This window comes from Dendropsophus ebraccatus, chromosome 1 (assembly GCF_027789765.1).
Source record: "Dendropsophus ebraccatus isolate aDenEbr1 chromosome 1, aDenEbr1.pat, whole genome shotgun sequence".
Lineage (NCBI taxonomy): Eukaryota > Metazoa > Chordata > Amphibia > Anura > Hylidae > Dendropsophus > Dendropsophus ebraccatus.
This window is the reverse complement of record NC_091454.1, coordinates 212,533,822-212,549,341: the sequence shown is the minus strand read 5'-3', so window position 1 is coordinate 212,549,341 and position 15,520 is coordinate 212,533,822. Positions and strand designations below refer to the sequence as shown.

The 15,520-nt window shown below is 41.4% G+C and overlaps 1 protein-coding gene across 1 annotated transcript; it reads right to left on the bottom strand.

Annotated features, from left to right (window-relative positions):
• On the bottom strand, positions 1-15,003 carry C1H19orf38 (chromosome 1 C19orf38 homolog). The gene is made up of 8 exons (XM_069975630.1): positions 14,807-15,003; positions 10,230-10,265; positions 7,486-7,788; positions 5,410-5,499; positions 5,227-5,251; positions 1,133-1,173; positions 877-914; positions 1-572 (listed from the first exon to the last, which is right to left on the bottom strand). Exons 1-8 carry the CDS (start codon positions 14,826-14,828, stop codon positions 468-470), a joined length of 660 nt encoding a protein of 219 aa, XP_069831731.1. The 5' UTR covers positions 14,829-15,003; the 3' UTR covers positions 1-467.
• Positions 15,004-15,520: the final 517 nt, after the last annotated feature.

Genomic DNA, 15,520 nt, shown 5'->3' with positions numbered 1-15,520 from the left:
AAATAGGTTCATGTACAGTAAACATATATATATATATATACACAGCAGTATCCTGGATAACACATGTACAGGACTGAGGGCCTATTCACACAAGGGGCAGCAGGTGACGGAGGGCATTTGCCATGTGTTATTCCCATCCACCCAATGGAATCATAACACTGGATATCTCGGGGGACATCACTTCTTCTACCTCCATTGTCCTTGATGGAAAAGCTTAATGTTCATAGTAAAAAAAAAAACACACAGAGAACAGACATCTATAATCCCAGAGAGGGTTTCTATGAGTTGTACTTGGTCCGGCCAATGTATGACCCACAGGCCCCTATTGGGGAAGACATGCCGATGATGTAGGGCCTGTTGATTTCTTGTTGACCTTTGAGGACCTTGGACGGCCTCCACCACTGGCCTTAGTTTCAGTTTCAAGCCTTGGAGGTCACAGTTTTTCTACAGCAGGAAAAGATGGTGGCTCATGTTCTGAAGGTGCTAAAAGGTGCAGCCGACTCACCATCTGTCTGAGTGTCCGTATGACCCATGTACGTAGGAGACATGTCACATGACTTGGAGGTATGATTCTGAGAAAGAGAACACCAGTCAGTCAAGGTGGAATACTGGAAGAAAATCCAATGTTTTCACATGCTCGCTTCTCTTAGGGTCTAGACCAGGGATGGGGAATCTTTGGTCCTCCAGCTGTTGCAAAACTACAATTCCCATCATGCCTGGACAGCCAAAGCTTTACCAAAGGTTCCCCATCGCTGGTCTAGGAGAAGGGACTGTGCTAATGTCAGGTTTCCAGGTGGTAGTCAAAGGGTTCCTTCTAGCTTCCTGGTGGTCTAGAGTAGCGTATCCAACTATGTCCTGGAACTATTCATCACTCACCAAAGAAAAGACCATGTTATCTTCACCTTTAGACCAATCTGTGGAGAAACAAAACTTTATGTAGATTTCAGAACCAGGGAGAGTGGACAGAGAGGGAGGAACACCCGAGAAACAAGAGGAGACAGGAAAAGATGGAGAATTATGAAGAGGAGGAAATGTGAGGAGTTATGGGTCATGATGGACTGTGAGTGACGGAAGGATGGAGACTTCAACAGGGGAAGATGAACACTGAGGAACATAGAGGAGGGATCAGTACCTGGTGTGGAGTGTTGGTTAATCCAGATTGAGTCTTTATCCCTAAAAAGCAGAAAATAGAAATGATATAGAAATGTTTCCATTATATACAGCCAAGTAGCTGTATTGTGAAAGCATCACCGACCTCCCCCATGAGTTACACGGAAACAGAGAGAGAAGAGATCACCGATCTAAAATACAAGATACATCTGTAGAGAGGAGATCACTGATCCATAATACAAGACACATCTGTAGAGAGGATATCACTGATCCATAATAAAACATCTGTAGAGAGGAGATCACTGATCCATAATACAAGATACATCTGTAGAGAGGAGATCACTCATCCATAATACAAGACGTATCTGTAGACAAGAGGATCACTCATCCATAATACAAGACACATCTGTAGAGAGGAGATCACTGATCCATAATACAACATCTGTAGAGAGGAGATCACTGATCCATAATACAAGATAAATCTGTAGAGAGGAGATCACTGATTCATAATACAAAATCTGCAGAGAAGAGATCACTGATCCATAATGCAAGACACATCTGTAGAGAGGAGATCACTGATCCATAATTAAACATCTGTTGAGAGGAGATCACCGATCCATAATACAACATCTGTAGAGAGGAGATCACTGATCCATAATACAACATCTATAGAGAGAAGATCACTGATCCATAATGCAAGATACATCTGTGGAGAGGAGATCACTGATCCATTATACAACATGTATAGAGAGGAGATCACTGATCCATAATGCAAGATACATCTGTAGAGAGGAGATCACAAATCCATAATACAACAGGATCTGTAGAGTGGAGATCACTGATCCATAATACAAGATACATCTGTAGAGAGGAGATCACAGATCCATAATACAACAGGATCTGTAGAGTGGAGATCACTGATCCATAATACAAGATACATCTGTAGAGAGGAGATCACAGATCCATAATACAGCATCTGTAGAGAGAAGATCACTGATCCATCATACAAGATACATCTGTAGAGAGGAGATCACTGATCCATAATACAACAGGATCTGTAGAGAGAAGATCACTGATCCATAATACAACATACATAGAGAGGAGATCACTGATCCATAATACAACATCTGTAGAGAGGAGATCACTGATCCATAATACAACATCTATAGAGAGGAGATCACTGATCCATAATGCAAGATACATCTGTGGAGAGGAGATCACTGATCCATTATACAACATGTATAGAGAGGAGATCACTGATCCATAATGCAAGATACATCTGTAGAGAGGAGATCACAAATCCATAATACAACAGGATCTGTAGAGTGGAGATCACTGATCCATAATACAAGATACATCTGTAGAGAGGAGATCACAGATCCATAATACAACAGGATCTGTAGAGTGGAGATCACTGATCCATAATACAAGATACATCTGTAGAGAGGAGATCACAGATCCATAATACAGCATCTGTAGAGAGAAGATCACTGATCCATCATACAAGATACATCTGTAGAGAGGTGATCACTGATCCATAATACAACAGGATCTGTAGAGAGAAGATCACTGATCCATAATACAACATACATAGAGAGAAGATTACTGATCCATAATACAACATCTGTAGAGAGGAGATCACTGATCCATAACACAACAACATCTGTAGAGAGGAGATCACTGATCCATAATACAACATCTGTAGAGAGGAGATCACTGATCCATAATACAACATCTGTAGAGAGAACATCACTGATCCATAATACAAGATACATATGTAGAGAGGAGATCACTGATCCATAATACAAGATACATCTGTAGAAAGGAGATCACTGATTCAAAATACAAAATAAGGCTGGGTTCAAACTACGTATATTTCAGTCAGTATTGTGGTCCTCATATTGCAACCAAAACCAGGAGTGGATTTAATATACAGAAAGGCTCTTTTCACACAATGTTGAAATTGAGTGGATGGCCGCCATTTAATGGCAAATATTTGCTGGTATTTTAAAACAACGGCTGTTTTATTGAAATAATGGCCGTTATTTACTGTTATATGGCGGCCATCCACTCAATTTCAACATTGTGTGAACAGATCCTTTCTGTGTTTTTAATCCACTCCTGGTTTTGGTTGCAATATGAGGACCACAGTACTGACTGAAACATACGTTGTGTGAACCCAGCCTAAATCTGTAGAGAGGAGATCACTGATTCATTATACAGCATTTGTAGAGAGAAGATCACTGATCCATAATACAACATCTGTAGAGAGGAGATCACTGATCCATAATACTAGATAAATCTGTAGAGAGGAGATCAATGATCCATAATACAAGATAAATCTGTAGAGAGGAGATCACTGATTCATAATATAACATCTGTAGAGAGGAGATCACTGATCCATAATATAACATCTGTAGAGAGAAGATCACTGATCCATAATACATCTGTGGAGAGGAGATCACTGATCCATAATACAAGATACATCTGTAGAGAGGAGATCACTGATCCATAATACAACAACATCTGTAGAGAGGAGATCACTCATTCATAATACAAGATACATCTGTGGAGAGGAGATCACTGATCCATTATACAACATCTATAGAGAGGAGATCACTGATCCTTAATGCAAGACATATCTGTAGAGAGGACATCACTGATCCTTAATACAACAACATCTGTAGAGAGGAGATTACTGATCCATAGTACAACATCTGTAGAGAGGAGATCACTGATCCATAATACAACATACATAGAGAGGAGATCAATGATCCATAATACAACATCTATAGAGAGGAGATTACTCATCCATAATGCAAGACACATCTGTAGAGAGGAGATCACTGATCCATAACACAACATCTGTAGAGAGGAGATCACTGATCCATAACACAACATCTGTAGAGAGGAGATCACTGATCCATAATACAACATCTGTAGAGAGGAGATCACTGATCCATAATACAAGATACATCTGTAGAGAGGAGATCACTGATCCATTATAAAACATCTATAGAGAGGAGATCACTGATCCATAATGCAAGACATATCTGTAGAGAGAAGATCACTGATCCATAATACAACATCTGTAGAGAGGACAAAACTGATCCATAATACAACAACATCTGTAGAGAGGAGATCACTGATCCATAATACAACATCTGTAGAGAGGAGATCACTGATCCATAATACAACATACAAAGAGAGGAGATCAATGATCCATAATACAACATCTGTAGAGAGGAGATCACTGATCCATAATACAACATACATAGAGAGGAGACCAATGATCCATAATACAACATCTGTAGAGAGATCACTGATCCAAAATGCAAGACACATCTGTAGAGAGAAGATCACTGATCCATAATACAACAACATCTGTAAAGAGGAGATCACTGATCCATAATACATTTGTGGTGATGAGATCACTGATTCATAATACAACATCTGTGGAGAGGAGATCACTGATCCATAATACAAGACATATCTGTAAATAGGAGATCACTGATCCATAATACAAGACACATCTGTAGAGAGGAGATCACTCATCCATAATACAACAACATCTGTAGAGAGGAGATCACTGATCCATAATACAACAACATCTGTAGAGAGGAGATCACTGATCCATAATACAACATCTGTAGAGAGGAGATCACTGATCCATAATACAACAACATCTGTAGAGAGGAGATCACTGATCCAGAACACAACAGATCTGTAGAGAGGAGATCACTGATCCAGAACACAACAGATCTGTAGAGAGGAGATCACAATGACATTATCCATAAGCTGACGCTGACACCACCACTTTAAGCAACAAAACAAAAGCATAACCTTAAACCACTTGGGATGTGGCCAGATACAACCACCACCTCCCACTCATATCTAGAAGAGTCCTAAGGGTTCAATAACAGGGAAGAGGCCCGGACTGTACGAGAACAGGAACCGCGCACGTATGATCAGTAGTAGAAAATGAAATATTTTAGAATACATATAGGAACGTGGCTTTGTACCTAATATTTCCCTTCTGGACACATCATATACAACACATAGCAGACATATAGAGAGGACACCCCCATTCTCCACATTGGGGGGTAGGTTTCTCACCTCTGTTCCTGTTTCTTCCTTTTATCTGTAAGAAAAGACAGAGATTTTAGAAATAATACTCAAAGCCACCACCAGGGGGCAGATTACTGATGAGTATGAGGTGTCCCCGGGATCCGCTATGGGGCCCAGCTAGTGTTGTGGATGGCACAGGGCTCATAGTGTCCCAGAGCACATGATACTTACTGCGTTTCATCAGGAATATACAGACTGTCACCAAAGCCACTAAGATCAGAAGAACGAGCAGTCCAACTACGACCAAGATCCACACCGGAACTGTAAGGACACCGGGAAAACAATGACACATGCTGAGCCATAGAAGGATGAGATGTGATGTAGACATGATGTCTACATAGGAGCAGTATTATAGTAGTTATATTCTTGTATATAGGAGCAGTATTATAGTAGTTATATTCTTGTATATAGGAGTATTATAGTAGTTATATTCTTGTATATAGGAACAGTATTATAGTAGTTATATTCCTGTATATAGGGGCAGTATTATAGTAGTTATATTCTTGTATATAGGAGGCAGTATTATAGTAGTTATATTCCTGTATATAGGGGCAGTATTATAGTAGTTATATTCCTGTATATAGGAGCAGTATTATAGCAGTTATATTCTTGTATATAGGAGCAGTATTATAGTAGTTATATCCCTGTATATAGGAGCAGTATTATAGTAGTTATATTCTTGTATATAGGAGCAGTATTATAGTAGTTATATTCTTGTGTATAGGAACAGTATTATAGTAGTTATATTCCTGTATATAGGGGGCAGTATTATAGTAGTTGTATTCCTGTATATAGGAGCAGTATTATAGCAGTTATATTCTTGTATATAGGAGCAGTATTATAGTAGTTATATGCTTGTATATAGGAGCAGTATTATAGTAGTTATATTCTTGTGTATAGGAGCAGTATTATAGTAGTTATATTCTTGTACATAGGAGCAGTAATATAGTAGTTATATTCTTGTATATAGGAGTAGTATTATAGTAGTTATATTCTTGTATATAGGAGCAGTATTATAGTAGTTAAATTCTTGTACATAGGAGCAGTATTATAGTAGTTATATTCTTGTATATAGGACTAGTATTATAGTAGTTATATTCCTGTATATAGGAGCAGTATTATAGCAGTTATATTCCTGTATATAGGAGCAGTATTATAGCAGTTATATTCTTGTATATAGGAGCAGTATTATAGTAGTTATATCCCTGTATATAGGAGCAGTATTATAGTAGTTATATTCTTGTATATAGGAGCAGTATTATAGTAGTTATATTCTTGTACATAGGAGCAGTATTATAGTAGTTATATTCTTGTGTATAGGAACAGTATTATAGTAGTTATATTCCTGTATATAGGGGGCAGTATTATAGTAGTTGTATTCCTGTATATAGGAGCAGTATTATAGCAGTTATATTCTTGTATATAGGAGCAGTATTATAGTAGTTATATGCTTGTATATAGGAGCAGTATTATAGTAGTTATATTCTTGTGTATAGGAGCAGTATTATAGTAGTTATATTCTTGTACATAGGAGCAGTAATATAGTAGTTATATTCTTGTATATAGGAGTAGTATTATAGTAGTTATATTCTTGTATATAGGAGCAGTATTATAGTAGTTAAATTCTTGTACATAGGAGCAGTATTATAGTAGTTATATTCTTGTATATAGGACTAGTATTATAGTAGTTATATTCCTGTATATAGGAGCAGTATTATAGCAGTTATATTACTGTATATAGGAGCAGTATTATAGTAGTTATATTCTTGTATATAGGGGGCAGTATTATAGTAGTTATATTCTTGTATATATAGGAGTAGTATTATAGCAGTTATATTCTTGTATATAGGGGGCAGTATTATAGTAGTTATATTTCTGTATATAGGAGCAGTATTATAGTAGTTATATTCTTGTATATAGGAGCAGTATTATAGTAGTTATATTCCTGTATATAGGAGCAGTATTATAGTAGTTATATTCCTGTATATAGGAGCAGTATTACAGTAGTTATATTCCCGTATATAGGAGGCAGTATTATAGTAGTTATATTCTTGTATATAGGAGGCAATATTATAGTAGTTATATTCCCGTATATAGGAGGCAGCATTATAGTAGTTATATTCTTGTATATAGGAGGCAATATTATAGTAGTTATATTCCCGTATATAGGAGGCTTTATTATAGCAGTTATATTTTTGTATATAGGAGCAATATTATATTCTTGTACATAGAAGGCACAGTACTCACTGTTAAAAGTTAGGGAAAGGACATCGCTGGCTTCAGACATCTGGTTCTCTTCTCCTATGTAGCATTGGTATCTACAGACATACTTCATTGACTTCAAGGTGTAAGGAGTTTCAATAGTGAATGTCACACTGTTCCTTGTCTCTGGAGCGTCTACCATCTGGAGTTGCAGCCCGGTGTTGTTTGAGATGAGAAAGAAGGTGCCTTCTGGGTAATTCTTTGGTGCTGTGCACTGTAGTTCTACTTTTTGTCCCATGTAAATGGTTTCTGATGTCAGCAAGGTGAGTTCTGGTGGGGGTAAGTATTCTGTGTGATATGAAGATATGTAAATCAGTGCAGGTTTATACACTAAGGGGGCATCCCATATATTTCTGAGGAGCTACATACTGCAGCTGGGCAGGGAGCTGGCAGCCATTCATTCTCATTGGTTACAGGCCATTTCAGGCCTTCAGCTTATGAGAGAGCGATACGGGATCTGTGCACAGGCTAGCACCATGCAGAACATGATCACACCTGTCTGCACCCAGGATCTGGTCTGATCACCACTGACTGCAGGCCTGAAGAGACAGAGCAGTGACATTCAGAACTGGCACAGGGATAGGTGAGTATTTATAATTTTTAATTTTTTTTTACTGAGTGCGAGCACTAGGAGGTCGACGTTAGTGAGTACAAGCACTAGGAGGGCGCCATTACAGAGTACGAGCACTAGGAGGGCGACATTACTGAGTACGAACACTAGGAGGGCGCCATTACTGAGTATGAGTAGTGCCATTACGTAGTACAAGCACTAGGAGGGCGCCATTACTGAGTAAGAGCACTAGGAGGGCGACATTAGTGAGTACGAGCACTAGGAGGGCGCCATTACTGAGTAAGAGCACTAGGAGGGCGACATTAGTGAGTACGAGCACTAGGAGGGCGCCATTACAGAGTACGAGCACTAGGAGGGCGACATTACTGAGTATGAACACTAGGAGGGCGCCATTACTGAGTATGAGTAGTGCCATTACGTAGTACAAGCACTAGGAGGGCGCCATTACTGAGTAAGAGCACTAGGAGGGCGACATTAGTGAGTACGAGCACTAGGAGGGCGCCATTACTGAGTAAGAGCACTAGGAGGGCTCCATTACAGAGTAAGAGCACTAGGAGGGCGCCATTACAGAGTACGAGCAATAGGAGGGTGCCATTACTGAGTAAGAGCACTAGGAGGGCGCCATTACTGAGTAAGAGCACTAGGAGGGCGCCATTACTGAGTATGAGTGGTGCCATTACTTAGTACAAGCACTAGGAGGGTGACATTAGTGAGTACGAGCACTAGGAGGGCGCCATTACTGAGTAAGAGCACTAGGAGGGCGCCATTAGTGAGTATGAGCACTAGGAAGGCGCCATTACTGAGTAAGAGCACTAGGAGGGTGCCATTACTGAGTATGAGTGGTGCCATTACTTAATACGAGAACTAGGAGGGTGCCATTAGTGAGTACGAGCACTAGGAGGACACAATTAGTAGGTAGGGTCACTAAGGGCACTACTTTTGGGTTGGGGGGGGAGTCGGACTGAACCCCCTTACAGAGTACACAGTGGGTGGTGTAATTACAACATGGGGGGGGGGCACTGGTGCCACTACTAAAGTAGGAGACTTTTGCTGTTGGGCACACAGGGGGCACTGTTTTTGTGGATACAAAGGGGGTACGGCTACTAAGGAGGGCACTAAGGAGAGAACTATTACCATGTGGTGCAGTAAGAGGGGCAACAAAGTCTGTAGAGAAGAGAGAGAATGGAGAAGAAAAGGGAAAGTGAATGGTGAATGACTCCAAGAAGACGTCACCTGAGAGTCCCTGGGTGTGACTATTGTAGTCATATATATTAGGCCTACAGTGTGATTATATGCAAAACACTGCAGAGACACCATCACGTGTCTCAACGTCAGTGAACTAGCCAGACCTTCCTCTGGGAAGAAACAACCAGGCAAAGGAATGTCTCCAATTAAGGAAACCACCCAAGCAAGGTATCCATCCACAGACAGCTGTTTTGGGGGTTTTGTCCCTCATCAGTTTGGAGTAGGTTTCTGGCTAGTGGAAGGAATGACTAGTAAGTTCATGCAAGAGGACGCTGGTTGACCTCAGGGAGATCAACCAAAACACCGCAGAGACACGTGTCTCAACGTCAGTGTATTCTAGAACATTGCCCCCAGTGTTCTTTTGCATATTTGATTTCCCAGGGGGCAATGTTCTAGAATACACTGACGTTGAGACAAGTGATGGTGTCTCTGCGGTGTTTTGGTTGATCTCCCTGAGGTCAACCAGCGTCCTTTTGCATGCACTTACTAGTCATTGCTCCCACTAGCCAGAAACCTACTCCACACTGATGAGGGGCAAAAACCCTGAAACAGCTGTCTGTGGATGGATACCTTGCTTAGGTGGTTTCCTTAATTGGAGACATTCCTTGGCTTTGTTGTTCCTTCCCGGAGGAAGGTCTGGTTGTTCACTGACGTTGAGACACGTGATGGTGTCTCTGCAGTGTTTTGGTTGATCTTCCTGAGGTCAACCACCATCCTTTTGCATACAGTGTGATTATAGACCTAGTAACTTACCGCTGTATGGGCTCTATATGGTGACATTGTCCATACTGGTAGATGTGGTCACGGTTTGGTTAACCCATTTGCCATTTTAGTACTATTCCTATTAAATACATGTCCAATATACAGCGCTATGATACAGTTGTCCCCCATAGTGCAGATCTTTAGGCCTTACCTGTGGTCACCACCACCAGCTCCATTCCAATCAGCCCTGAATGAGAAAAGTAGACTGATAAATAATGTGATCTGGATAATCGGTCATTGATGACATCACATTTCTCATCAGGTTCTTACATGCAGCGAATGTAGATTGGCTATTTCAGCTGTCAATGAATGTTACCCCATGTGGTCCTCTAAATGGTGTCTGGCCACTACATAGCTATTGTAGGTGGTTGGTCAAACTATGATCAATGTTATACTGATAATTGTCCACAGTATTGTTACATTCAGTGAATATTGTAGCAAAGAAACACTGTATGACTACACTTCGTAAGTGCAAATAAGTTTATTGCAAAAGCTATATAATGTGACAGACACAAGTATAAACATACATACATATATATACAGATTGACCTATAGTGTCCCTGCCTGTGCTAATAAAGGCGCCCCCTGGTATGGGCGTCCCCAGGTTCCAGGTGCAGAGAGGCTATCCCTGCACTTAAGCAGTGAAACATATATAGATTCATATGACATATGTCTGATATGTGCCAGTGAATAAAGTAGGTAACAGTGATCACTGGCATATAGTCAGAACAGCATAAAATAGTGCATTTGATATGTTCTAGCAGCGGCAGGCGTAGATAAATGATGTAATGCACTGAGTAGCATTCATGGCTCTTATAGCTTAGCCACTATCAGATTACATCAAACCTACCTGTCATAGGCTGTCATAAGTAATAGACGTCACACTTTTTCCAACGCGTTTCCCCCTGCTGTTACAAGTTAGGCGGGTTCATCAGGGAAATGTGTGGGTCACGTATACGGGTGTCAGTATTGCTGCGGATAGATAGTCACAGAGTCAGTGCCAATATATGGTGATGGGTGCCCAGTAGAATGAACATGTATTAGGAGTGGGGTACCTTGATTCGATCGTCAGAGTGGATAGCCTGACAGTAGAGGTATAATCTCTCTCAGATAATATCTAATAAAGACATGTGAGTTGTTAGGTATACCATAAATAATGATAATACTATGCATATGACTACTACTGGAGTATGGAGGTAATTACCTAGTCGGTCGAGCCTTGGAGCCCACGAGGGTAGAGGGTATTCCAGACACTTGTGACAATGTATAATAAGGTCCGTGGAGGATGATATCTAGAGGGATACATCATATGAGGACGGTGTATGTGATAATGCCCTCAGTACTAGGCCAAATGGCCGGTCAGGTCAGGGACTTACATGTCGGCGTCCGGGGTTTCTGGATTGCCGTAATGTGGTCTTGGTAATAAGCCAGAGTTAGTCCATTAGGATGGCCATAGGGTATTCATGACATACGAGGATAAATGTCCGAATGACTATATGCTGTGGGTAAAGCATAAAGTGATAATTAACTAACCTTCTAAGGTGAGGAGGCTAGTCCTATCTAGATGGACAACTTACAAGACAGCGTCCGTGGATAGCCTATAGGTGCTTTGTGGTATAGCTATACCAACAGAATTTATGCTGTAGATAAAGCATAAAAAATGATAAGTCACCAACCTTATAAAGTGAGGAGGCTAATCGTGCCTAGGTGTCAAACCCCGGACGCCGACATGTAAGTCCCTGACCTGACCGGCCATTTGGCCTAGTACTGAGGGCATTATCACATACACCATCCTCATATGATGTATCCCTCTAGATATCATCCTCCACGGACCGTATTATACATTGTCACAAGTGTCTGGAATACCCTCTACCCTCGTGGGCTCCAAGGCTCGACCGACTAGGTAATTACCTCCATACTCCAGTAGTAGTCATATGCATAGTATTATCATTATTTATGGTATACCTAACAACTCACATGTCTTTATTAGATATTATCTGAGAGAGATTATACCTCTACTGTCAGGATATCCACTCTGACGATCGAATCAAGGTACCCCACTCCTAATACATGTTCATTCTACTGGGCACCCATCACCATATATTGGCACTGACTCTGTGACTATCTATCCGCAGCAATACTGACACCCGTATACGTGACCCACACATTTCCCTGATGAACCCGCCTAACTTGTAACAGCAGGGGGAAACGCGTTGGAAAAAGTGTGACGTCTATTACTTCTGACAGCCTATGACAGTTAGGTTTGATGTAATCTGATAGTGGCTAAGCTATAAGAGCCATGAATGCTACTCAGTGCATTACATCATTTATCTACGCCTGCCGCTGCTAGAACATATCAAATGCACTATTTTATGCTGTTCTGACTATATGCCAGTGATCACTGTTACCTACTTTATTCACTGGCACATATCAGACATATGTCATATGAATCTATATATGTTTCACTGCTTAAGTGCAGGGATAGCCTCTCTGCACCTGGAACCTGGGGACGCCCATACCAGGGGGCGCCTTTATTAGCACAGGCAGGGACACTATAGGTCAATCTGTATATATATGTATGTATGTTTATACTTGTGTCTGTCACATTATATAGCTTTTGCAATAAACTTATTTGCACTTACGAAGTGTAGTCATACAGTGTTTCTTTGCTACAATATTCACTACATAGCTATACAAGTTATATAGATTTGTAACTCACGTTTCTTTAATCTTTTATTTAATCTCCAGTCTTTCAGTACTTATCAGCTGCTGTATATCCTGCAGGAAGTGGTGAATTTTCTCCAGTCTGACACAGTGCTCTCTGCTTCCACCTCTGTCCATGTCCGGAACTGTCCAGAGCAGGAGAGGTTTTCTATGGGGATTTTCTACTGTTCTGAACAGTTACTGACATGGACAGAGGTGGCAGCAGAGAGCACTGTGTCACACTGGAAACAATACACCACTTCCTGCAGGACATGCAGCAGCTGATAAGTACTGCAAGACTTGATATGTTTAAATAGAAGTAATTTACAAACCCGTATAACTTTCTAACACAAGTTAATTTAAAAGCTATTTTTCCATCAGGAGTTCCCCTTTAATCTAATATAATGGGGAAGGGGTTGTACAAGGCTTGGCTACCTTTGATGGATACATAGACAAGAATTGTGAACAAGTATTTGCTCTGTTCATAACCATATACACACGCTTATCCAGTTCTAGTCATATACATAGGTTTTCAGTTACGTAGCTTATCCATAGGGAATTCTGTAAGGGAAAACATATATCCTGATACCTGAGCACCAGGTGCTATGCTGTGCACCCGTGTAAAGTTTTCTCTCAGGTTCACAGGGTGGGAGATGGTCTAAGTGTATTCTATGTTTTCCCCACTAGGTGTCACTATTGTGTTTTGTTATAACTCATTCGGTGCACAGCTGAGGAAAGTACTGGGTTAATTGTCTATTGTCACACGTTATTCTCTTGTCCAGTTATAAGCGCAGACTGTTTTCCTCTCTTTTATTCTACCCTATCCTATCCCTAACCCCCCCCCCCCTCCCCACACCAATTACAGGGAAGCTTAGTAAGCTTTAGTAAGGGAAGGAGTCTAGTTCCTGGTGGGCGGACTTCAGTTTAGTCTAGTCCAGTTCTGGTCAGAAAAGAGTTAGTCACAGAGAGCTCCAATAGCAAGCAACCACTAGTATGCAGTGCTAGACCCCCTCAGGAGGAAACAGACATCCTCTGAGGAACACCTTGCCCACGCCAGGGATCCAGAAGTGACCTGGATCCAGTTAGGCACTGACTCCAGTGGAACAAAGCTGCAGTTAGCCGATGTATTCCATTGCATAGCGCATGGCTATACTGGAAAGTTTTGGGAATACTGCTCAACCCAGCACAGGGACCTGGGGCCTCGTACTACCCTCACAGGACAGGTACCTCGACGCTGTCGGGCATGGGTCTCCAAACCGTGGCCCTCCAGCTGTTGCAAAACCACAATTCCTATTATTCCCGGACAGCAAAGCTTTGGATTTGGCTGTCCAGGCATGGTATAGTATTTCAACAGTTGGAGGGCCACAGTTTGGAGACCCACACTGTAGGGCATTCGGTGGTTCAGTAAACGTGAGTGCGAGGATTTTCTCTCCTTCTCAACTACACCCAGCTACGATATCTCAGACAGAGTACAGCACTGATGCTCATTAAGATGCTCCACTACTCCTCTCTCTTCAGCTCTGTTCAGCTATTTCACTGAAGTCTCAAGTAAACAAACAATATTCTGGTTAAGTCTTTGAACACTATTCATATGCACCAACGCACCAGCATACACTTGGGCTATCGAAACCTGAGGAAGCGGAGCCCGTCTGACCGGGGGTGGGTAACAACACCACTCCAGGCTACCGTGACAAGTGCAAAAGTGACCCTCACCCACCTAGCTGCCACAACATCGCCTGAGCTACCCCAGTATCCAACCAACCCGATGCTCGTGCGACGCACATACAGCAATCATATCACTGCAGTAAATATCAATCCTATAGAGTCCCTTTAATCTCACATATACTGTAGCCATGGTAGCATTCACACCAGGACCCTGGTGCCCAATGGGGCCTAAAGCCTCCTTGGCCACATAAGAAGACACCGCTATTACAGATGACACGTCCTTACAGACTATATATATAGGGGGGCCCGATTACCCCTCCGGGACTCTTCATGAAGACTCGTACATGAGGGAAGTCTTACCGAGAAGCATCAGCAGCTCCATGTCTCTGCTCGCTCTGAGATGTGATTCTCATCGTCTTTGTGGCCGCACCCAGAAATAGGGAACTATAGGTGACCACAAACTGTCAGGAAACAGCGACTTGCAGCAACCTTAAGAGTCACGTGGGCTAAGCCTAAGGCAATAGGGATGATAGTATATAGAGGAGGGTGCGGTGACACCTTCTACAGGGCGATCCTCATACTCTATGGGGGAGATTTATCAAACGTGGTGTAAAGTGAAACTGGCTCAGTTGCCCCTAGCAACCAATCAGATTCCACCTTTCATTTTCCAAAGAGTCTGTGAGGAATGAAAGGTGGAATCTGATTGGTTGCTAGGGGCAACTGAGCCAGTTTCACTTTACGCCATGTTTGATAAATCTCCCCCTATGTGTTACCCACTTCTCAATGACATCACATTTACTTATGTATATAATTCCATGTATTTATAGTACCTGTGAAGCGCTCAGCAAAGCCTTTCCATGGGGTCTGACCTTCACTGATCATTTGCTATGACTCTTGGATTTGTCAAAAGTTTCTTAAAGTGTCACTGTTGTTGTAACTTTCAAAATCGAAACCAACAGTAGATGTTATATAAAGTAAGTTTGCAATTTACATTCATTATTAATTTATTTTTAGTTATAGAGAACATGGCACTTCCTGTTTTCTGACTTTTTTTCCCCTCTAAGAACAGGAAAC